Consider the following 26,318-nt stretch of genomic DNA (forward strand, 5'->3'; position numbering starts at 1 on the left):
GAAGAAAGAATATGGACCTTCCCAGACAAACAGAAACTCCGGAATTTCATTGCAACTAAACCCCCACTCCAAAAAATACTACAAGGAGTCCTAAAGCCAGAACCTCAGAGGGACGAATAACAATGAAAGAAGGCCAAAAAAAAAAAAAAGTTATTAAAAGAATAAATAAATAAAATCAAAGGAAAGACAAACACAATGGCAAATACAGATGCTAACATATCAATATTAACTCTAAATGTAAATGGACTAAACTCTTCAATAAAAAGACACAGAGTTGCAGCCTGGATTAAGAAACAAAACCCAACCTTTTGCTGTCTCCAGGAAACACATTTAGCTACAAAAGATAAAAATAGGCTCAAAGTTAAAGGATGGAAAACAATCCTACAAGCAAATGGACCAAAAAAGAAAGCAGGAACAGCTATACTTATATCAGATAAAACAGATTTCAAACTCAAAAAGATAAAAAGAGACCCCAATGGTCACTACATTATAATCAAGGGGACAATACTTCAAGAAGAAATAACACTCATTAACATATACTCACCAAACGAAGGAGCACCAAAATATATCACACAACTGTTATCCTCTCTGAAAACAGACATCAGAGAAAACACATACATAGTGGGAGACTTCAACACACCACTATCAACAATGGATAGATCAACAAGACAAAAAATAAGTAAAGAAACCAAAGCTCTAAATAAGGACCTAGAGCAATTGGGCTTAACAGACATCTATAGAACACTAAACCCCAAAAAAAACGGAGTACACATTTTTCTCAAGCGCACACGGAACATTCTCCAGGATCGATCACATACTGGGGCACAAGACAAACATCAACAGATACACCAAGATTGAAATCATATCAACCATCTTTTCTGACCATGAAGGCATCAAACTAGAAATAAACCATAAAAAGAAGGCAAGGAACTTTCCTACCTCATGGAGATTAAAAACCACACTACTGGAAGACCACTGGACTAATGAGGAGATCAAAGAAGAAATTAAAAAATTCTTTGAATTGAACGACAAGGAGGACACCAATATCCTAAATGTATGGGATGCAGCAAAAGCAGTAATAAGAGGAAAATATATAGCAATAGAAGCTCACATCAAGAAACAAGAAAGAACTCAAAGAAACAACCTAATCTCGAAGCTCAAAGATCTAGAAAAAGAACAACAAAAAAACCCCAAAACCAGTAGAAGAAAAGAAATAATAAAAACAAAAGCAGAAATAAATGAAATTGAAACTGAAAAAACAATCCAAAAGATCAATGAAACCAAGAGCTGGTTCTTTGAAAAAATAAATAAAATAGACAAACCCCTAGCCAGGCTCACAAAGGAAAAAAGGGAGAAAGCACAAATAAACAGGATCATCAATGAAAGAGGAGAAATCACAACGGACACAGCAGAAATCAAAAGAATAATCAGTAACTACTATGAACAGTTATATGGAAACAAGTTTAACAATCTAGAGGAGATGGACAAATTCCTACAACTCTACAATCACCCAAAGCTAGATAAAGAAGAAATAGAACACCTAAACAGACCAATTACAAGCAGCGAAATTGAAATGGTAATCAAAAACCTCCCCAAAAACAAAAGCCCGGGACCTGATGGATTTACAAATAAATTCTACCAAACATTCAGAGATGAATTAGTGCCTATCCTTCACAAACTCTTCCAAAAAATTGAGAAGGGACAATACCAAACACGTTCTATGAAGCCAACATTACACTAATACCAAAACCAAACAAGGACAACACAAAAAAGAAAAACTACAGGCCAATCTCCCTAATGAACACTGATGCAAAAATCCTCAATAAAATTTTAGCTATCAGAATCCAACAATGCATCCATAAGATAATTCACCACGACCAAGTAGGATTCATTCCAGGGACACAAGGATGGTTTAACATCCGAAAATCAATCAACGTTATCCAACACATCAACAAAAAGAAATATAAAAACCATATGATAATATCAATAGATGCTGAGAAAGCTTTCGACAAAGTGCAACACCCATTCATGATAAAAGCCCTTGAAATTCTTGGGATACAAGGAACATACCTCAACATCATAAAGGCCATCTATGACAAGCCAACAGCCAGTATCATTCTCAATGGTGAAAAGCTGAAAGCAATTCCATTAAGATCTGGAACAAGACAAGGATGTCCACTCTCACCACTGCTTTTCAATATAATACTGGAAGTCCTAGTCAGAGCAATAAGACAAGAGAAAGACATCCAAGGAATCCAAATAGGAAAAGAAGAAGTCAAACTATCACTATTTGCAGATGATATGATAATATACATAGAGAACCCCAAAAAGTCCACAGAAAAACTAATTCAACTCATCAATCAGTTCAGTAAAGTGGCAGGATACAAAATCAACACGCAAAAGTCAGTAGCCTTCCTATACACAAACAATAAATCTGAAGAAGAAGAAATCAAAAAAACCATCCCTTTTTTATTGAAACAAAAAAAATCAAATATTTGGGAATAAATCTAACAAAAGAGGTAAAGGACCTATACAAAGAAAACTATAAAACACTGTTAAAAGAAATAGAAGAAGACACAAAGAAATGGAAAGACATCCCCTGCTCATGGATTGGAAGAATAAACATTATTAAAATGGCCATCCTTCCAAAAGCAATATACAGATTCAATGCTATTCCAATCAAAATTTCAATATCATTCTTCAAAGAAATAGAACAATTATTGATGAAATTCATATGGAATCACAAAAAACCCCGAATAGCCAAAGCTCTCCTGAAAAAAAAAGAAGGGAATGGAGGCATCACACTCCCAGACTTCAAACTCTACTACAAAGCCATAATCATCAAAACTGCATGGTATTGGAACAAGAACAGACATACAGACCAATGGAATCGAATAGAAAATCCAGAAATAAACCCACAGATTTATGGTCAACTAATCTTTGACAAAGGAGCAAAGACTATGCATTGGAGCAAAGAAAGTTTGTTCAATAAATGGTGCTGGGAAAACTGGGTCGCTACATGCAAAAGAATGAAGCTTGACCACTACCTCACACCATACACAAAAATCAACTCAAAATGGATTAAAGAACTAGACATAAGACCTGAAACCATAAAATATATAGAAGGAAATATAGGCGAAACACTACGTGATTTGCACATCAAAGACATGTTTACAGACACATCACCCAAAGCAGCGATAGTGAAGGCGAAGATAAACAGCTGGGACTACATCAAATTAAAGAGCTTCTGCACAGCAAAAGAGACAATAACAAAAACAAAGAGAAACCCTACCACCTGGGAGAACATTTTTGCACCCAACACTAATGATAAAGGACTGATCACAAAAATCTGCAAAGAGCTGATGAGACTTAACAACAACAAAGAAAAGAATCCAGTCAAAAATGGGCAGAAGAGCTAAAAAGAAACTTCTCTGAAGAGGAAATGCAAATGGCCAACAGGCATATGAAAAAATGTTCAACATCACTTGTCATCAGGGAAATGCAAATCAAAACTACCATGAGATACCATCTTACACCAGTGAGAATGGCACATATTAAAAAACTAGCAACAACAAATGTTGGCGAGGGTGTGGAGAAAAAGGAACTCTTCTGCACTGTTGGTGGGAGTGCAAACTGGTCCAACCACTGTGGAGAGCTGTGTGGAGATTTCTGGACCTACTAAACATAGAGCTTCCATATGATCCAGCAATTCCACTCCTAGGTATTTACCCAAAGGACACAGAAACATCAATTCCAAAGAACACCTGCACCCCTATGTTTATAGCAGCACTGTTTACAATAGCTAAGCTTTGGAAACAACCCAAATGCCCAAAAATAGATGACTGGATCAAGAAGATGTGGTACATATATACCATGGAATATTACTCAGCATTCAAAAAAGATAAACACATGCAATTTGCAGCAACATGGATGGCACTGGACGGGATCATGCTCAGCGAAATAAGCCAAAAAGAAAAAGAAAAATACCGGATGGTCTCACTCATAGCAGGAATCTAGAAAACTTAAATAAGGGACCAGGAAAACGAATAACTATAAGAAAGTGAAAATCAAAATCAACAAAAAACTACGAACCAGAGACACTTTTAGGGGGGCGGGGGTGGGAGGGGAGGGATTGGGGTCAGAATGGGGGGCTGCAATTGTATGGGGAATATAAAAATAAAATTTATTATTAAAAAAAAAATAAACATAAAATCATTTCCAAGGGAAAAAAAAAAAAAGCAAGTAAGATAAAACTGACAATGTAGTAGGAGAATTAGACAAAACCAATAAATTATGGCAAGCCTTATAAAACAAGTATAAAGTACTATGGGAAACAAATGAACTTGTCTAACTGGGCAAAACAATACATCCTGCAATATATCCCAAGAAATCAATATATCCTGCACTTATTAGTCATTCAGAAGGTTCACACATGTATTGCTGGGTAGTTCTGACTTTTCTGAAACATTAACAGGGAGAAACAACTAACTATGAAGTAAGTGTTGAGCAGGGGTACATTATAAAAAAGGGAAAAATTTTTACATGCCTAAAAGAACCAAAGTCAAAGAACAATGATAGGAATTAATTTTTGATTGACGTGTTATTTCAATTTGGAAGGGGCAGGATATATTGATTATATTCAACTTTTGCTCAAAATTGTAGTTTTGAGATGAAAGAATATGCTATCAACTAAATCTGCTAGTCCCATCAACTTTCCCAAACTGACACTAAGTGGGGTAGCATGTTTGAGTCAAGAGGAACTGATTCTAAAATTAAAAAAGAAACCAAAAACATTCTAAAATGAGTTCTAAGGTAGGTCCATCAAGCTACAGTTTAGTTCTTAAAAAAAAAATGCAAGTTGGTAAAGGAGGCAAGTTCAGAAAATGAAAATGCTAAATTGTGTTTATACAAGATTATACCTATAAGTATAAAATGTTTATGATGATAATTATGTACATGGTCTTTTATTTTTTCCTTTATCAAAATACAAATGGAATGTACTTTCCCAAAAAAGCAGAAGAGGATACTTTCAAAAAATAAAGTATCAAAATAGTGGCCCTAGTGGGATAATTGGAAATAGCAAGATATAATCTGTCCAAATTAAAAAATTAACAATCTCTGAAGGGTTGGGTCAAGAAAAAAAGTTATTTTCTAAATATTGTAACTGCTGTTTTATATTATGCAAGTGGCAAAAAGGATCTACAACATGGTTTCCTAGTACATGTGCTGATGTGCACCTTAAAAATTTATTAAGATTAAAAAATTAGAAGGAAATGTCTGAAATCTGGATACATTGATGTGCAAAACTTAGTAATCAAAACTAATCAAATCTGCTTTTTCACTATTACAAGACTAAGGCAACAAAATAACGAACAAACAAATCTCTGTACTTGCTCAGCAGTACTTACCAAATCTGAAATGGTAGAAAGAAATTTTTTAAAACTTCATAGAAAAAACAAATAAAGAAAATCTCAAGTTTCTTTAGGTCATAGTAACTTACCTCTTAGAAGTAAATTTTTTTTCCAGATCCTCATTGTGAACCAGTTTTGTATCACCAAACTGCCATGATGACCGCAGGTCACAGCTTACATCAAGTCGGCTCTGATTAAGATTCTCATGTATAAAACCAAACTCTCTGGTATTGGTGTAACAAGGTGACAAGTACACTAAAGAGAAAGAAAAGGGCTAGTAGTTATTTGTTTAAAATGACATCTTCATAGCAATGTATCTGATAATATGACACAAAGTAACAAAGTACTTGGAATTTTCATTAACATCTACAGCCAACAATTATATTTAAGATATTATAACAGTAATACAGACTTTCCACACCTTATACAAATGAAAGTATGAACTTGGTTTTTTTCTACACACTGAAATTCATAAAAGTTGACACAGATATACAAGAGAAAGTTACTTTTTCAATATTCTAATTGCTGTTTTATATTCTGCAAGTGGCACAAGAAACTACAAAATGGCTGCTAGATATAGAAGTCAGACCATTTTCAACTTAAGATGCATTGTAAATGCTTGATGTACAGATTAGTGAGATTCCTCTGCCCTTATTCTGTATGTTGCTGATTAGCAATCAACTCACATCTGAATGAAAGTTACATCACAGTTGCTTCTTCTATAAAGCACATCATAAATTACTTGAACTTAGGAACACTAGACAACATTTCAATATTATGTAATGGGGTCCATTTTAAACTGAAATCACCAACAAAAAGCAAAATCATAGCACTAAATAAATGACGAAATGGATACTTGCTTTATTGTGAAAGCTGAAACAAGAAAACAGAGCATCACTTCATCTTATCTGAGGTGGGAACATGTGCATTGAAGTGATTTAAATTTTTCACATCTGAAATTGAAACAATAAAACATTCCCCAAAAACACAAAGGCCCAGGACCAGAAGGCTTCACAAATGAATTCTATCAAACGTTCCTAAACGAACTAGTGCCTATCCTACACAAACTCTCAAAAAATTGAGAAAGGACTCCTGCCAAACACTGTTCTATGAAGCCATCATTACACTAATACCAATCAAACAAAGACAACACCAAAAAAGAACACTACAAGCCAGTCTCCCTAATGAACACTGAGGCAAAAATCCTCAATAAAATCCTTGCCAACAGAATCCGACAGTGCATCAAAAGGACACTACATCACGATCAATTGGGATTTATTCCAACGGCACAAGGATCATTCAACATCTGAAAATCAATTAACGTAATCCAACACATCAACAAAAAGGAAAAATAAAAACCATATGATCACATCAATAGATGCCAAGAAGGCATTCAATGAAGCTCAACATCCATTTATGGTGAAGGCCCTTGAAATTCTCAGGATAGAAGGAACATACCTTAACATGATAAAAGCCATATACGACAAACCCACAGTCAATATTATTCTCAATGGTGAAAAGCTGAAATCCTTTCCTTAAGATCAAGAACAAGAGAAGGATATCCACTCTCGCCACTGTTCTTCAACACAATATTGGAAGTTCTTGCCAGAGCAGTAAGACAAGAAAAAGACATACAGGGAATCCAAACAGGGAAAGAAGAAGTAAAACTATCACTATCTGCAGACAATATGGTAATACATATAGAAAACCCTAAAAACTCCACAGAAAATGGAGTTTTAACCAGTTTAGTTTCAACCAGTTTAGTAAAGTAGCAGGATACAAAATCAACACACAAAAGTCAGTAGCCTTCCTATATACAACCGATCTGAAGAAGAAAAAAAATCAAGAAAACCATCCCTTCTGACTTATTTTGCTGAGCATGATTCCATACAGTTCCATCCATGTTGTTGCAAAAGGTTAAGATTTTATTTTTTAATGAATAGTATTCTCTGTGTGTGTACACATATCACATACCCTTAATTGACTCATCTGCTGTTGGCCACTTAGGTTGGCTAAGTGGCCATACTTGGCTCCTGTAAATAGTGCTGCAATGAACACAGGAGTGCAGATTTCTCTTCAAATTAATTTTGTCAGGTAGCTACTTATGAGTGGAATTGCTGGATAGTATGGCAGATCTACTTTTGATATTTCAAGAAATGTCCATATTGTTTTCCATGGGATTTACACTAGTCTATATTCTCCGTATACAATGGTTTCTTTATTTCTGTACCTTCACCAACACTTGTTGGTTCCATATCTTTTTGATATGGGCCATTCTCACAGGTATGAGATGCTTTCTCACTGTGGTTTTGATTTGCATTTTCCCTATGACACATGATGATAAGCATTTTTTCATATGCTGATAGACACCTGTATCTTCTTTGGAGAAATACTTATTCAGCATTTCTACCCATTTTATGATTGGTTGGAGGTGGATGAGTTCTTTGTAGAATCTGAGTATCAGTCTCTGTTGGATGTATAGCATGCAATATTATATCTTAGTTTGTAGGATTTCTTTTCATTTTAATGACAGCTTCTTTTGCTGTGCAGAAACTTTTTGTTTGATATAGTCCATTTATTTATTTTTGCTTTTGTCTTCTCTTGCAGTTTGAGTACCCAAAGACATTACTGAAGTCAGTATTGTGAAGTGTTTACCTATGTTTTTTCCTATGATTTTATGGTTTACGGTCTTACATCCAACTCTTTAATCCATTTTGAGTAAATTTTTGTGTTTGGTGTGAGAAAGTGGTCTAAGTTTCATTCTTTTGCATATGGCTGTCCAGATTTCCCAGTACCAATTGTTGAAGAGACTTTATTTTTCCGTTGCATACTATTTGCTCCTTTGCTACATATTAACTGTCCATATAAATGTGCACTTATTTTTGTGCTCTCAATTCTAATTGTTCTATTTTATTCCAATGCTATACTGTTTTAATTACTATAGCTCTGTAGCACAGTTTAAAATCTAGGAGTGTGATACTTTTGTATTTTTTGTCATGATTTCTGTGGCTATTTGGGGTCTTTTGTGGTTCCATACCCATTTCAGCAATGTTTGCTCTGTTTCTTTCAAAAATACCTTTGAAACTTTAATAGAGATTGCACTGAGCCTGTATATTGCTTTGGTTAAGAGAGTCATTTTTACAATGTTATTTATTCTAATTCATGAGAAGGAAATCTCTCTCCACTTCCTTGTCTCTTTTACTTCTTTTAACAATGTCTTATAGTTTTTGGTGCACAGGTCCTTCACTTCCTTTGTTAAGTTTATTTGTAGGCTTTTAATTCTTTTTGATGTGATTGTAAATGAGATTCTTTTTTTTCAAGTTTTTTTTTTTTTTAAAGATTTATTTATACAAGCACTGGGTACAGTCAGAAGCGCGGGAAGGCGAGAGAATTCACCAGAGCCAGAGCAGGGAGCAGAACAGGCAGAAGGACCAAAGTATACTGCTGAGGGGAGCAGTGGGCAGCAGGAGAGGTCTGCGCGCCATGTGGGACCCCTCACCCTGCAGCCAGGGATCGAACTGGCACTGCAGAGGCTGCGGGCAGCTTCGCAACCCAGCGCTCAACTGCTGTGCCACTGGGGAGGCCTGAGATTATTTTCTTGACTTCTTGTCTGACCCTTTGTTTGCTTTTTCTATATTCTACATACAAGTGAAACCATCTGATATTTAGATCTTTCCTGATTTATCTCACTTAGCATCAACCCTTCCAGTTCCATCCATACTGCTGCAAAAGGCAAGACTTTGTTTTTTGATTATTGAATAATATTCCACTCTGTGTGTGAGAATGAGAGAGAGTGTGTGTATACACACCACATCTTCTTGATCCATTCATCTGGGGACATTTAGGTTGTTTCTATATCTTGGTCATTGTAAATAGTGCTTCAATAATCACAGGAGTGCAGGTTTTCTGTTGAATTAGTGTTTTTGCATTCTTTGGATAGATTCCTAGGTGCAGAATAGCTAGGTCATATGGAAGATCCATTTCTAGTGTTTTGTGGAACCTGCACACAGCTTTCCATAGTTCCTGGCCAGCTTATATTCCCATTATCAGTGTTAAGGTGGGTTCCTTTTTCTCCACATCCTCACCAGCACTTGCTGTTTCTGGTTTTTTAAATATGGGCCATTCTCACAAGGGTGAGGTGGTATCTCACTGTGGCTTTAATTTGCCTTTTCCTGATGGCAACTGATGAACATTTTTTCATTTTGGCTATTTGCATTTCTCTTTTGGAAAAGTGTTTATTTAACTCTTCTGCCAATTTTTTGATTGGGTTGTTTTGTTATTTGAGCTCTTTGTAGATACTCAATATCAGTCCCTTATCAAATGTACAGTATACAAATATTTGTTCCCATTTAGTGGGGTGTCTCTTCATTTTGATCACTTTCTCCCTTAGTTTGATAGGCTCAGGTGTTTATATTCTCCTTTGTTTCCCTGGCTACTAGAAATGAGTTCTCAAAGGTGTTTATGAAGTTTATGTCTTAATGTTTTGCCTATGTTTTCTATATATTTTATGGTTTCAGGTCTTACATTCAAGTCTCCTATGCATTGTTTTAAAAGATTTATTTATTTATGCATACAAGAACTGGGGTACACAAAGCAGTGATAGTGAAGGCAAAGATAAACAGCTGGGACTACATCAAATTAAAGAGCTTCTGCACAGCAAAAGAGACAATAACCAAAACAAAGAGAAACCCCACCAACTGGGAGAACATTTTTGCACACAACACTAATGATAAAGGACTGATCACAAAAATCTGCAAAGAGCTGATGAGACTCAACAACAACAAAGAAAATAATCCAGTCAAAAAATGGGCAGAAGAGCTAAAAAGAAACTTCTCTGAAGAGGAAATGCAAATGGCCAACAGGCATATGAAAAATGTTCAACATCACTTGTAATCAGGGAAATGCAAATCAAAACTACCATGAGATACCATCTTACACCAGTGAGAATGGCACATATTAAAAAAACTAGCAACAACAAATGTTGGCGAGGGTGTGGAGAAAAAGGAACTCTTCTGCACTGTTGGTGGGAGTGCAAACTGGTCCAACCACTATGGAGAGCTGTGTGGAGATTTCTGGACCTACTAAAACATAGAGCTTCCATATGATCCAGCAATTCCACTCCTAGGTATTTACCCAAAGGACACAGAAACATCAATTCCAAAGAGCACCTGCACCCCTATGTTTATAGCAGCACTATTTACAATAGCTAAGCTTTGGAAACAACCCAAATGCCCAAAAATAGATGACTGGATCAAGAAGATGTGGTACATATATACCATGGAATATTACTCAGCATTCAAAAAAGATAAACACATGCAATTTGCAGCAACATGGATGGAGTTGGAAGGGATCATGCTCAGCGAAATGAGCCAGAAAGAAAAATAAAAATAACGGATGGTCTCACTCATAGCAGGAATCTAGAAAACTTAAATAAGGGACCAGGAAAATGAATAACTATAAGAAAGTGAAAATCAAAACCAACAAAAAACTATGAACCAGAGACATTCTATGGGGGTTAGGGGGCAGGAGGGGAGGGATTGGGGTCAAAATAGGGGGTTGCAATTGTATGGGGCATATAAAAATAAAATTTATTGTAAAAAAAAAGAACTGGGGTACAGGCCAGAGTTGTGGGTGGTGAGAGGATTCACCAAAGACAGAGTAGGGAACAGAACAGGCAGACTGACTGAAATACACTGCTAAGGGGAGCAGTGGGCGAGTCAGGAGAGGTCTGTTGCACCATGTGGGTAGCTCCCTGGTCAGGGATCCAACTCATGCTGCAGTGGCTGCGGATAGCTTCATAGGTTGCACCTTAACCCCTTGTGCCACCAGGGAGGCCCCTCCTATGCATTTTGAGTTGATTTTTGTGCATGCTGTGACAGTAGTCTAGTTTCATTCCTCTGTGGGTGGCAATCCAATTTTTCCAGCACCATTTGTTGAAGAGATTTTCCTTGTTCCAGTGTATAGTCTTTGCTCCTTTGTATGCTGACCATATATGTGTAGATTTATTACTGGGCCTTTAGTTTTATTCCATTGTTCTTTGTGTCAATGCCATGCATTTTAATTAGTATGGCTTTGTAGTGTAGTCTGAAATCTGGACGTGAAACATCCCCAATTGTTTCCCTTTTTAGTAAGGAGTGCTTTGGCTATTCAGGGTCTTTGTGATTCCATACAATTTTCAGTAATATTTGTTCCTTTTCTTTGAAGAATATCATTGACATTTTTATTGTAATTGCACTGAATATGTAAATTGTTTGGAGGATAGCCATTTTGATAGTGTTGGTTCTTCCAATCCACGAGCAATGAATAAGTTTCCATTTTTTTATGTCTTCTATTTCTTTTAACAGTAATTATTATTTCCTTGTATAGGTCCTTCATCTCCTTTGTTAAGTTTATTTAAACTTATTTATAAGGGTTTTTTTTGACACAGTTGCAAATGGGGTGGTTTTATTAATTTCTTTCTCTTCAGGCTAATTGTTTGCATATAGAAAGGTAACTGATTTTTGTATATTCATTTTGTGACCTGCTACTTTACTGAACTAGTTTATTGTTTTAATTAATTTTTCTGCAGATTTTTTTGGGCTTTCTCTCTATATAACTATACAATCTGCAAATAATGATAGCTGTACTTCTTTCTCAATTTGAATTACTTTTATGTCTTTCCCTAAACTACAAATATTCATTTACAAAGCACTCTAAAAAAAATGAAAAAAGTACTCATACTATGTTGAATAGTAATTGTGAGAGTGTAATATACTGTATATTAGACAGAGAATGCTAAAAACCTCGTATGTGAATTATACATTATTGGTCAAGAACTTGAAATTTTCAGCATCAAGATACTACTATGGGGCCAGAGTGAGAGCCATATTAAAAATTGATCAATGACCACCGGAGGAGGGTCCCACATGGCGCGCAGACCTCTCCTGCCGCCCGCTGCTCCCCTCAGCAGTGTACTTCGGTCCTTCTGCCTGCTCTGCTCCCCGCTCTGGCTCTGGTGAATTCTCTCACCCTCCCGCACTTCTGACTGTACCCAGTGCATGTATAAACAAAACAAAACAAACAAGCAAACAAACAAATAAAGAAAAACATGCCTCTATAAAAAAAAAAAGAAAAAAAAAAATTGATCAATGAATGAATTTACAAAAGTTTTAAGAAATGGTGACTTTTTGCACTATCAATCACCTCATATTTAGCTAGTAGTAGCTAAACCATGACAGTTAACTGTTTTAATTTGATTAAACTCTCTTTTTCTTAAAAGACCCCCCTGTGCTTCAACGTGGTGTCCAAGTTGGATGCCAGCAACTGAAAGAGCCAGTGGAGGGTTAAGAAGTCTAAGGCAGTGTTCATTCACACTTTTTTCCCGTTGCTGCATTGATGGGTCTATTCATCACTTTCTTTTATTTCCCTCTTTGTTATAACAAAAAATAGTTGAAACTGGCATTTTGATCCAAAAATTTATTTTAAATTGTGCTGTGGAAATTTCCCCTCTCATTCCTTCTATTAATGTTTTTTCTTTGTTAACCTAGCTAGTGGTTTGTCAATTTTATCTTCTAATGAAGCAACTCTTATTTATTCCTGGTCTTTTCTATAGTCTTCCTGAATCATACTTAATTTTTTTCTGTGCTTATTTTCATTATTTCTTTCCTTATATTAACTCTCCCCCCCTCTTTTTCAAGTTGCTTTAGCTGAAATATTAGGTTATTTGATTTTTCTTGCTTCTTAATGTGGGCCTGTTTGTAATTATCTTCCCTCTTAAGATTGCTTTTGCTACATCCCATAGACTCTGGTAGCTCATGTCCTCTTTTTCATTAGTCTCAAGTTATTTTTGATTTAATATCTTTCTTCGATACCTATTAAGTAGAACATTGTTTAGTCTCTATGTACTGAGTTTTTCCTTTTCTCCCCCCAGTTGATTTCTAGCTTTATGACACTATTGTCAGAGCATGTTCAATTTTTGTCATTTTGTTGACAACTTGTGTCCCAACAAATGGCCTGTTCTTGAAAATGTTCCACAGGCACTTGGAAAAAAATGTATATGCAGTGGTCTTAGGGTGGCATGATCTATAAATATATGTTCACTAAATTTGGTCTAGTTCCTCACTTGAGGTTTTCCCCCCTTTTTCTCTTTCTAACCTGTCCGTAGTTGCAAATGGAGTATTAAAATCCCCTAGTATTAATTTGTTGTTTTCGGCATCTCTTTTTAGTTCTAATTCTATTATGTGTCCTGGTGCTCATTCAGTGCATATTTAGGAATATTATTTTTTTGATGTGTTAGGCCCTTAATTATGTTTGTCTCTAGTTCTTATAATCTTAAATTGGAATACTGTTTTATCTGATCTAAGTTTAGGTAGTTGTTGTGACTTATTGGTTGTTACTTGCTAGTAGGATTGTCTTTCAATCACTAACTCTAAGTCTGTGCTTATCATTGTTGGTAAGAAGGGTCACTCATAAACAGCAGAAGACTCTATTTCTTATTACCTTTTTGAACTGGAAATCTATTTTATGTAATACAAGTGTAGTTACCTGTTCCTGACTTTTTTGGTTGCCATTTGCCTGTAAGGATTGTCTTTCAGCCATTAAATCTAAATATATGTTTATCATTGTTGGTCAAGTTGGTTTCATGTAAACATCAGAAGATTGAACTTTGTTTTGAAGTACATCCAGGTACTCCATACCTATTGACTGGTGAATTCAGGCAATTTACATATAATGTGATTACTGAGACATATGTGCTGTTTATTTTTTGAGGTCATCCCTTTGTTTTATTTAGGTTTCACTTTCATTGTCTCATGTGTTACTTCTACTGGTTTTTGTTTGAAGGTTATACTGAGGTGAGTATATGATGGACTATTTGTGTAACCTGTTGGGTGTTCTGGTCTCAAATGCATTCTGATGTGTTACATTGTTACACTCTACCTCCTCCATGTTATATAATTTAGGCTTCCATTACCTTTATATTTGCTGTTCTGTTGCTTTGTAATAACCCCTTTAAGACTTATTTCATGTGTAGTTTGGTGTTGATAAATTCTTCAAGTTTTTTCCTTTTCAGTGAAGCTCCTTAACTTTCCATCTTGCAGGGTAAAAGATTTTGGACTGGAACTCGAAATGTCTCCTGCCATTACCTTATTATTTGTAGTGTCTTTGAAAAGTCCAGTAGTCTACTTGCTGTTCCTTTATAGGTTACTTTTTTCTCTTGATACTTTTGTAGATTTCTTTCCTTGTCATTGGCTTTCAATAGTTTCATTTTAGTGTGCTTTGTTATGTGTCTCTCTGGTATTATTTTGTTTGGAAAACTACACCCCTTGGATCACAATGTCTGGTTCATTTTCCAGGTTGAGAAAACAGTTCTTTTTTAAAATGATTTTCCATACTTTTCTCTTTTTCTCTTCTTCTAGGGCTCCTATGATACAGATGCTATTTCTCTTTAGGTTACCCCAAAGGGCTCCTACACTAGTTCCTTTCTTTTTTCTCTTTATTGTTGCATTTGTGTGTTCTGACATTATTTTTAAACTCATTTTTCCATTGCTTTCATTTGTCTGTCACTAAAGTCCTCTATTGTATTTTTAAATTTGGTTACACTTTTTAGATCTGTACATTCTGTCATTGTTTCGTATTTTCTTGATCTTTATTATGTTCATTTTTTTTAAAGATTTATTTATTTATGCAAGCACTGGGTACAGTCAGAAGCACCAGAGCCAGAGCGGCAACAAAACAGGCAGACCGATGAAACACACTGCTGAGGGGAGCAGCGGGCGAGACAGGAGGGGTTTGTCGTGCCATGTGGGACCCTCGCGGGCAGCCGGGGATCAAACCAGCGCTAGAGAGGCTGCGGGCAGCCTTGCAACCCAGCGCTCAACTGCTGCGCCACCAGGGGAGGCCCTATTATGTTCATGTTTTATATCACTTTTTTAAAAAGTTCAATAAACACTGTTATAATTGCTACCATAAACTCCTTATCAGGAATATTCCTTGATTTTGCTTGATTGAGACTTCTTTCAGGGATGTTTTGCTCCAGCATTTGTGATACATTTTTCTGCATCTTCATTTTTAGTTATTATGGGCTGTAATAGAGACAGACTTTCAGATGCTTCCTATGCACCTGCTCAAGTGATTGGATAGCTGTACTAGCAAGCAGTAACAGGTAAAAAGGAACTGGCGCACTCTAGTGAGCATCAGGGATTCAAGCCTCCTACAGTACTGTGGGTACCAAAGTTGTGTAAAGGGGATACACAGTGATCTCCTCCTCTAGGCTAGCTCCTTTAAGTATCTCCTTATAGTCTCCTATAGCTCCTTAAGTGTCCACTTCTAGGGTATGTTTGAGCACTGGATGCAGGGCTAGGCATGGACTGCAGTTAACACAGGGTCACAAGCCATAATTTGTTTTCTTTTCCAGTGAAGAATCTTATTCTAAAGTGTCTGGCTCTTGTTAATAGGTGCTTAAACTCTGGTTAATGAAAGTGTCATTTATTGTCTTGGTTTAAGCCTGGGAGCTAGGTATTTTGAGTATCTCAGGCTCAGGCTGCAAGTAGCCTCTTCTATGAGGAGACATGGGTTATCCAACCTCGCTTTAGATTCGTGCTAAAGCTATCTACAACATACTGGAAGCTTCAGGCTCAAACCATTAAGCATCACTCTGTACCCCTACACCTAGAGTTCTCTAATGTGTATCTTCTGCACTAGACTGCTGTTCCTGATGTGTACTGTAAAAGTCTTTTCCTTCAGAAGTTATTAATTTTGATCTGCTTTTCCTTCTGGGGTTATTAACTTTGATCAGCTGAAATTTAGGCGTGGGAATATGGTGGAGGTAAGTCCAGTATATTGACTCTGTTGCCATCTTCTGGACTCCTCTAAAAGTTTTTAATTTTGATGAAGCCCAATTTACAAAAAAAATTTTGTGTCTAAGAACTCTTCTTCTACCCCTAGGTCCTAGAGATACTCTTCCATGTTTTCTTTCAAAAGTGTTACAGTTTCACATTTTGCATTTCATCTCAGGTTTCATTTTGAATTTGTGTTTCCAGTTAGAATGAAGTACATTTTTTTTTTTTTGCACATGAATGTTGTCCAACTGCTCCAATACCATTTAAGAAAAGGTACACTGAGTTTACCTTTGTTAAAAATCAATTGAAAGATCAACTGAGCATATTTTTGTGGGTTTACTCTGTTCCACTGATGTAAGAGTCTGTCCCTTTGCGACTGCCACATCTCATACTATAGCTATACAGTAAATCTTACCATAGATAGTGTAATTCAAAACTCTTCTATTTCAAAATTGCTTTAGCTATGCTTTCTTTGCCTTCTTATATAAAATTGAGAATAAACCTGTTTCTTTATAGAAAGTCTTGCTGTGCTTTTGATAGGTGTAATAAATCCACAGATGTTTGTGGGGGGAACATATATTCATTATGTTGACTCTTCTAATCCATAAATACAGTATGTCCCTCCATTAGTTTAGATTTGCTTTGATGTCATTCATCAGTGTTTAGTAGCTTAAAATGTACAATCCTACTTTATTGTCTTAAACACTTCTATATACACTAAGAATCACATCAGAGAAAAGTTATAATTCCTGTCCCAACTGTCAAGCATAATCAGAAAACTCAAGATAATAGTCTATTATATTTTTCCTATACTTCCACTCTTTCCATTTCTCTTTCTTTATTAATAATGTTCCCATCTTCTTTTGTCATTTTCTGTGTAGAGAACTTCATTTAGCCATTCTTTTAGGATGGGTCTGTTGATGTTTTACTTCACCCTAGGATGTACATTCCATCTCTATTCCTAAGGGATATTCTACAGGGTTTTTGCTTTTGAAAAATATTATGCCTCTTTCTCTGGACTCATGGTTTCTAATGAAAAATGTCTGTAATTCAACAATTTTTCCCCTAGAGATAACAGTTTTCTCTCTGGTTGATTTCAAGATTTTTTTCTGTCCTTAGTCTTCAAAAGTTTGATTATGATGTGCCTTGACATACAATTATTTTAAGTTTATCCTATTTAGAATTTAATCAGTCTTTTAACAACGTAAGTTTTACGCCTTTTGCTAAGTTTGGGAAAGTTTCAAAATTTCTTCTAATACTTTTCAACTCTACAGTTTTTCTGTTTTACTCTGTAAATCTGAGGACAAATATATTGGATCCTTTGTTATTGTTCCCTAGATCCCAGAGGCTCTCTTAAATTTTTTCTATTTTTCTCTGTATTCTCTAGGCTGGGTAATTTCTATTGTTCTACCTTTAAATTCACTGTTTCTAGTTCTCAATTCTTGAAAACCATCAAGTGAGTTTTCATTTCAATTATTTTACTTTCATTTCCAAAACTTCTGCTTGTTTTTGAATTAATTTTTCATTTCTTTGTTGAGATTTTCTATTTACTTTTTCATTTGTTTCAAGAGTGTAATTGCTTGTTGAAACATCATTAGACGGTTGCTTTAAAAAGCTTATTAGATAACTCCAACATATTTCATCTTGGTGTTGGGCATCTGTTGACTATTTTTTCTCACTCACGATAAGACTTTCCTAGTTGGTAGCAAGATGAGTAATTTTTTATTGTATCCTGATCATTTGGGGTATTTAATCTTGTGTTTAAAAGAGCCTCCACTAAAACTAAACAAGGAAAACTGTGAAGTGGCCCAGTGGGTGCCTATTCTTTACCACTAGGTGGGGTTGAAGTACTGGCCTTCCACATAGTCTCCACTGATACCTTGTTACCATGAGAAAGGAGTAGAAGTTCATTTAGCCTCCACTGACAGGGTGGAACAAGTATGTATGTCTTATTATTGGTGGGAATGACACAAATGTAGGCTCCTCACTTGATCTTCACAGGCTCTGCTTCCAGTCAAAAGAGGCAACACCACCACAGGAGTAGAAATCCACTGATGTTTCAAGGGGTAGAAATAGTAGGGAGGGGAACTTGTTACTGCCAAGGGGAAAGGCACAGTGAAAATAGAGGCAGGCACTCTCCATTTGGCCTTTGTTGACAAAGGTGTAGGGGTTACATTTCCCTCTATCCCACTGTTTTGCAGGAGTAGGATGTTTTTTGACAAAAAGTTTCTGTCTTTCTAGGATATTCTTTTCCAGTCCTTGATGAGAGAGAACAGGCTTTGCTCAGGGCTTTTCATTGTCTGTACATAGGTTGCCATTTTTGGTTATGTGCATTCAATTTGTGACATGGTGGAAACAAAAAGAATACCCAGAGAACTTACTGCTATGTCATTCCTTGTGTCCCTGGGCCCTTATCTGGTTCATCTTCTTTCTACCTTTCAGAGTCTTCTTACGTTATTTTATGTCTTATGTCCAGCATTTGTAGGTATACTCAGTAGGAGGGAAAGGAGACATGTTTTTATTTCATTTTATGGGGAACCAGATGTATATGTGTTTAAAGAATTAAAGACCTGACTAGGCCTAATTTTATAGAGTCAAAATAGAAAATGAACACAGAGAAAAATCAGAGAAAAGCAATAAATGAAATAACCTCATCTTCCATAGAAGTATTACCTTTCTCAGCTGTTCTTCTGATTTTAGGAATAGTAAATTTCTTCAAAGGACTGATTTCTACACCAGTACCTAGTAAAGGTTCACTGGTTGAGTTCATTTTCCGTAGTGGCTTGTGTCTAGCAATCTCTCTCATTTCCATTTTGTTGGTGGCCTAAAATCAATCAAAAATTATTAAATAGAAAGTCAATTAATATGTAAGAGGCAATGGCAATAAAATCATCTAAAAAATCCCAAATGGAATTGAATTATGAAATCTTCTTGGTCACAATCTCAAATTTCCCAACTTACCCCAAATAGAAAATGAATGAAAACTCTATTATATATATAGTACAAATGAATTTTGTAATTTCTATGGACCTCTCTTTGCAATTCATGTAATTGTAATGGGTAACCAAAAGCCACCATGTACCTGAAAAGCTTAGTAACTTCCAAATAGTTTTTACTAACATTTGATAAAATTTTTGCCAGATATTCTATTTTTTTCCACATAATTTGTAATAGAACAACATTCTCTAAATCATAACTTTTGGCTTTGGGAAAAATTTATGAAGGTTAAACCAACTATTGTATAATCATTCCTACAACTGCTGATCAAAAACAGCCTATCACTCAATGGCTACTATTCTATAGTATTACTATACAAATGGATTAAGACGACATACACTGTCAACTAGTAGTACAAATTACTTTCCCTCCCTCCTCCCTCTTTCTTTCAGATCCCTACCACCCCCTATAGCTTAACTTTTCAAGTACAACTCAAACATCCAAGGTTACTTATAGAGCCCCCTAAACAGAGAGATGTATGTACTCTTCATACCATTTCAGAAAATCATTCAAGGGCCTCCTGATACCTATCAACTGCTTAGTTCAGACATTAGATCATAATCCCAACTAGCAGTTGCCAGTATTCTACAGAAGGATCATAAAGGATAAGATTCTATAGAAGGTTCACAAAGGACTTTACACCCAATTATAATGCCTCTGCTATTTTTGAAGGATGATCTTCCAATTTCCCAATTAAACATGGATCACAATACGGAATGGACAGGCCTTTACAAAGATAAGAAAACTAGCCTTTCCCTCATCCCACACTGATAGACACTAGTGGTGTTGCCTTCTAACAAGAATACCTTTAAGATGTATGAGCTCGAGAGATAGATCTTAAGACTGCTATGTTTACCTGGTAACTTATTAAGGGAGACATAGGGAGACTTTATTTAGAATAACGTCTATTACAAAAACCTCTTCAATAATCATGATCTATATCCATTGTATACAATGGTATACAACCATGAGCCAAGTGAGAAAATCCTCAATATTCTGACTACAGTTAAATTATTTTTTTCAGGAAAGATGGGGTGATATCTCAGTTCTATGGTTTCTTACCAAATGTTTCTTTAGTAGAATTTACCAATAAAGACTTCTGAAATTTATAGATTTCTGAATCTTGGTAATTAGGAGAATACTTAGCCAGAAAGTAGCTTAGTTTAAAAAATGTATGATTAAAAGTGAATCATCAAGGCACAGTGGTACTGAAAGTCCTTCATTAAGTTAGTATACACTGAATGATATTTCCAAGTATAACCTTTCAAGTTGAAACAATGCTCCTTTATCTTCAGCCCAAATAAATCAATCACATTAAGGTGATGAATTGATACATACACTTCTTGACATTCATAGTCATGTTCCTATAACCATTAAATATATATTAAACACATGCAAAATATATATGTTGCAAGTTACATACAAACCTCCTATAACCATTATCTATTTTTCTCTATATAAAGCTAGAATCAGGAAGTTTCAATCCTGAGGGTTTGTGTGAGGCTGTCCCAGTGGGTACTGGGTTTTTCTAGGTAGGCAATGGAGAGTAGAGACAAAACAATTCTAAAAACTAGTCCTGATGAAGATGCTAAGGACATCGTTGAAATGACAACAATGGATTTAGAATACTATACAAGCCTACTTGAAAAAGTACTAGCAGAGTTTAAGAAGATTGATTACAATTTTGAAGTTTTACTGTAGGCAAAATGCTCTTAAAAACATCACAATGCAACAAGGAAACCTTTCATGGAAAGAAGAGTCAACCCATGCAGTAAATTTCATTGTCATCTTATCTTAACTGTCACAGCCACCCCAATTTTTGGCACCTACTACTCTGATAAGAAAGAAACCATCAAGACTGAGGTGAAACCCTCCACCATTAAGAAGATTATGACTAACTGAAGGTTCACATGAAGGTTAGCTTTTTTAAGCAACAAACTATTTTTTAGGTTTGTTAAGGTATGTAACATACTTTTTAAACATTGCCCATTCAACAGGCTACAGAACAGTATAAACATAACTTTAAAAAAACTGAAATAACATTATGTAATAATATTGTATACAAGTTTCAGGTGTGCATCACTGAAAATCAACATAAATATAATTTTTATATATACTGGGAAACAATTAATTTGGCTTGCTTTATTGCCATAGTCTGGAATCAAACCCACAGTACATCTGCATGTGAAGCATCAGTCACATTTTTTTCACTTCTCTTTTAAACTAGCTGTCAATTTATACATATTGCTTAATTTATTTTTTAATATCTTTGAAAAAAGTTTCACTAATCTCTTTTTAACAAAAAGAAACTACCTATTTCAGAATTTTCTGGCAAATAAAAGATATTGAAACTTATTTTTACAATTACCTTCTATCATGCCAAATAATGATGCTTTTCCATCCCAAAATATATACTTAAGTTAAAAAATTTTAAATATTAAGGAAATTATTGTAACGATGGTATGACATATGTCAAAGATCATCCCTCTTCTAGCAAGTCTCAGGAAAGGGTTGCTGAGGGATAAAAACATTCCTGTAACTCTAGTCACAAACACATAAATTCTAAGTTCTACTGCAGAGTTCTAAACGGTTGCACGAACAATAATTTCTGATTAAAAAGTTAAATTAGAAGATATATATGATAAATCACATATAGACTTAATGAGATTAAGTGAAGAAAACCTCTGTGAAGATGATACAATATAGAGATAAAATATATTTTAGTATAAATTTTCATTTCATAGATCAGGATTAGCAAATTACAGCTTGTAAGCCAATTCAAGCCTCCTACATACTACTTTTCGTAGAGCCCACAAGCTGAACAATAGGGACAAATCAAGAATATTTCATGTCACTTAAAATAACAGTATGGAATTCAAATTAAGGGTCTATAGTAAGTTCCACTGGATCACAGCTTTATCCATTCATCTAACATTTATGGCTACTTTCTTATTAGAAGATAGCAGTTTAAGAAATATGACAAAACCCTAAAGTCCACAAAGACTAAAATATCTACTTTCTAGATCTTTAAAGAAATTTTTTCAACCCCCATTATAGATTAAGCAATTAAGAATCAAAGAATAGGAATAATAAAAATTAGGTCTCGGGCCTCCCTGGTGGCGCAGCTGTTGAGCGCTGGGTTAGGAAGCTGCCTGCAGCCTCTGCAGCTCTGGTTCAACCCCTGGCCGCAGGGCGAGGGTCCCATATGGTGCGCAGACCTCTCCTGCCACCCGCTGCTCCCCTCAGCAGTGTACTTCCGTCCTTCTGCCTGTTCTGCTCCCTGCTCTGGCTCTGGTGAATTCTCTCACCCTCCCGCGCCTCAGACTGTACCCAGTGCTTGTATAAATAAATAAATAAATAAATCTTAAAAAAAAAACAAAAAAAACAAAAAAAACTAGGTCTCATGATCTCTATTTCAGGTCTCTTTCTCCTGTCCTCCTGTTGTCTCAATTACCTCTCAACTATATTCTGTATTTCACCCTAACCTACTTTCCTTCTCTGTATCCTGATTAACATTTAAATAGGCTCAAAGCTAGTTATCTATAAAGCAAAATAAAATGTTCAGGGTCATATTTCCCTTATATAGATCACCTCTTTCATCCCCTGCAATCTACATTGATTTCCATTTCCATTACTCTACCTAAACAATAAACTTTAGTCACCAATGATTTCCACTTCAGTCTCTCACTCACAAAAGCACATTTATGGCTCATAACTTACTTGGCCTCTCTCTTAGTTTGATACTCTTGACTAATATGTTCTTGAAAAACACTCTTCTCCTGGCTATTGTGACTTCATAATCTTCTCAGATGGTATTTTCTTGGTCTCTTAATTCATCTTTCTTTACCTGGCCTTGTTAAATTATTATTTTAACAAATCTCTACTTATGTAAGAAAAATGAGAAAATGCTCTCTTTAATATATTTTGGTATTTTATCAAATTTACTTGTGCAAACAACAAAAAGAGAAGCTCGTAGCTTAATTTGATTTTTTCCCTCCATGATTAGCAGGTTAAGTGAGCTTGTTTTTTCTTTGAGTCACTGGTTCCTACCTTATTCTCCATTTCAAAAAACATGTAAGATGATATTTTAGTTAATAATTTGTCAGGATCCTATATACAGAGATATTTGTAGTTTTCGTCTATCATAACTGTTGCAATAGTTTTGTCTTTTATTTTTACTTACAGCATTTTTCTCCCATAGGAAGACTAATTTTTGTGTAGTCCAGCTTCTCAACCTTATTTTTGTTTTTAACATTCATTTATTTATGCATACAAGAGCTGGGGCAAAGGCCAGAGGTGTGTGTGGGGGCGGTGAGAAGATTCACCAGAGACAGAGTGGGGAAAAGAAAAGGCAGATCAACCTAAGTACACTGCTAAGGGGAGCAGCGGGCGAGTCAGGAGAGGTCTGCTGCACAATGTAGGTCACCTCCCTGGCTGGGGATCAAACTCGTGCAGCAGAGGCTGCAGACAGCTTCACAGTGCTGTGTCTTAACCCCTTGCATCATCAGGGAGGCCCCAATCTTTTATTATATTGAATTTATACACTATCACTAGCAGTGTCTAAGTTTCAATTGTTTCATATCCTGACACTGGCAAAATGTTGCTTTTTTTTTTTTTTTAAAGATTTATTTATTTATACAAGAACTGGAGTATAGGCCAGAGACATGGAAGGGTGAGAGAATTCACCAGAGACAGAGCGGGGAGCAGAACTGGCAGACGGACCAAAGACACTGCTGAGGGGAGCAGCGGGCGAGACAGGAGAGTTCTGCCACGCCATGTGGGTCTCTCCCTGGCCAGCCAGGAATCGAACCCTTACTGCAGAGGCTGCAGACAGCTTCACAGCGCATCACTCAACCCACTGCACCAGCAGGTAGGTCCCAAAAGTTGCTTTTTAAAAAAAAAGCCTTCTCCCCAGTACTATATGTAGAAGGTAGATGTTATTAAATAAAAAAAATGTTTCTAGATCATCTCCATCCTCTTTACATAAAATTAATAGAAAACTGGAAACAAAAGAGTTGAGGCTGGAGTAGTTTTATTATGCTTTCACTTTCATTAAAATGGCCATTAAGACTATCTTACTTCGTTTCCATTCACTTCGTTTACTTTGCCATTGCTAAAATTGAAATAGGGCAAAGAGGACCACAAGAGAGGGCACAGGGCAGGAGGCCAGATGGAAGGAACAGCCTCCTACCTGGCCAGGCTCTAAGACCAGAGAGCCACAAAAGGCTGCAAAAGGCCAAAAACCAAAACCAAGAACTGTAGCCCAACAAAGGACAGTGCTCAATAAGAGGACAGGTCACTGTGGGTTCTCACCCGTGCACACAACTGCAAGAGACCGTAGACTCCAGGAACAACAATCATGGGGTTTATTTACAAACAGGAAACAAAGAGCTTACAGTATTAACAAATGGCAGCAATCTCACCCAGGTACCATCAGTGATGGTCACCACCGGTCACCAGGAGTGCTGGACAGCACTGACCAGTAGTGATGGCCACTACTGGTCCCGCAGAGGTGGTGTCAGAGACACCAAGTGTTAACAGCTCTTTGTGAGTTGTTGGGTTATGCCAACAACAAACAGCTCCTTGAGACACCAGGCCCAGGGCCTTTGGTGCTCCTCTTAGGCAATGTCAAAGACAGAGTCCTTCAGCTTCTCTTCCCTCCTCAAAGGGCGGCTGCTGGATGCTTCTTTCTGAGAAGGCTGGAACCGTCTTCTTTTCTTCAGGGGCTGGCATCATCCTTCCTTTCTCTGGGGGCCAGCGCTGTCTCTCCTTCTTCTTTGGGTCCCCCTCTCATCTCCCTCCAACCCTGGCTTGTATCCTCTTTCACCCACAAGTCTGATTGGACCATTTAGCACCAATAGCTCACAGCTAAACGGCAGTTACTGAGCTCTGAGGAGCAACTGCCACAGCTGACAAAAAGGCAGTTACTGGGTTCTGAAGAGCAACTGCCACAACTGACAAAAAGGCAGTTACTGGGTTCTGAGGAGCAACTGCCACAACTGACTTGTGGTGAAGCAGCAGGGTGAAAGGACATCATTGTCCTGCTGGATACCACCACTGAGGCGGCTGGGTCCCGATAACAAAACCTCAAAATCTCTCCCAAAAAGCAGCACGTGGAGACTATCGAATCTTATTGGGGAAGAGCTATCTGTTGGGTACCACTTCCCTGGAGGACATTATTATGAATCAGCAACAAGGGTTTATAATAACTACACAGTGATTACAGTAGCTACCTGGAATCACTACCAGAAAATAAAAAAGATTAAAAAAAAAAAGAGCCAACGAGAGACCAAGAAAATATTTCTGGTCTGTTGATACTTATTTTACTTAGATTTAAAAGATTAAGAAAAAACAGGGGCCTTCCTATTGGTGCAAGGGGTTAAGTACGGTACGACGAAGCAATTCGCAGCCTCTGTAGCACAAGTTCAATCCCTGGCCTGTGAGGGAGAAACCACAAGGCAAAGCAGACCTCTCCTGTCTCGCCCGCTGCTCCTCTCAGCAGTGTAATTCGGTTGCTCTGCCTGTTCTGTTCCTCACTCAGTCTCTGGTGAATCCTCTCACCCCCCGCATCTCTGTCCTGTACCCCAGCTCTTGCATGCATAAATAAATAAATCTTTAAAAAAAAAAAAGATTTAGAAAAACAGAAACTGTGTGCTACTGAAAAATCAGTACCCACATTTACCACTCACCAGAAAGACACTTTATCAAAAGAAAATTCATAGATTAGAGACTGCACTGTATTTCTAAACTCATAGAAATTTATAGTAAGTCTGTATTAATTTGAACTATTTGGGCAGTATAAAATTTCAGTACCTTGTGTAAAAATATGGAATGTTACCAAATGAAAATCTCAAAGCAAACAAAATCTGAGTGTTCTCAGATTAGTGTTGAAAACTTTGCTAAGATTAAAAAAGAACTTTCTTCTAAAGTGCAAAAAAAAAATTAGAACTAGAAACAGTGACCAGTTACAAGTAGCCAAGGATGACTTGACTAGAGAGCTAGGACCTTAGCGACTTAAGGGTCCAACTGATCAGTTTTATTTCAAATTATCTTTAAGAAATGTCCGGAGCCGCCTCATTTCAATCCTCAGCCC

At 36.4% G+C, this 26,318-nt stretch overlaps 1 protein-coding gene across 7 annotated transcripts in view; it reads right to left on the reverse strand.

The window, feature by feature from the left end:
• Positions 1–26,318, reverse strand: part of TEX15 (testis expressed 15, meiosis and synapsis associated) — a 77,079-nt gene that overhangs the window by 38,965 nt on the left and 11,796 nt on the right. For 3 of the 7 annotated variants that reach the window (XM_054700838.1, XM_054700837.1, XM_054700839.1), the window contains exons 3-4: positions 18,902–19,052; positions 5,501–5,666 (exon numbers count right to left, since the gene is read on the reverse strand). In XM_054700838.1, coding sequence (XP_054556813.1) covers positions 5,501–5,666; positions 18,902–19,040 — 305 coding nt within the window. In that variant the 5' untranslated portion in view covers positions 19,041–19,052. Of the gene's footprint in view, positions 1–5,500; positions 5,667–18,901; positions 19,053–19,718; positions 19,799–21,593; positions 21,749–22,945; positions 22,996–24,621; positions 25,107–26,318 lie in introns of those variants that run through there. The other 4 variants (XM_054700842.1, XM_054700841.1, XM_054700840.1 and 1 more) reach the window with 4 other exon arrangements.

This window comes from Talpa occidentalis, unplaced genomic scaffold (assembly GCF_014898055.3).
Source record: "Talpa occidentalis isolate TD23 unplaced genomic scaffold, MPIMG_talOcc4v2.1 talOcc4.4, whole genome shotgun sequence".
NCBI lineage: Eukaryota > Metazoa > Chordata > Mammalia > Eulipotyphla > Talpidae > Talpa > Talpa occidentalis.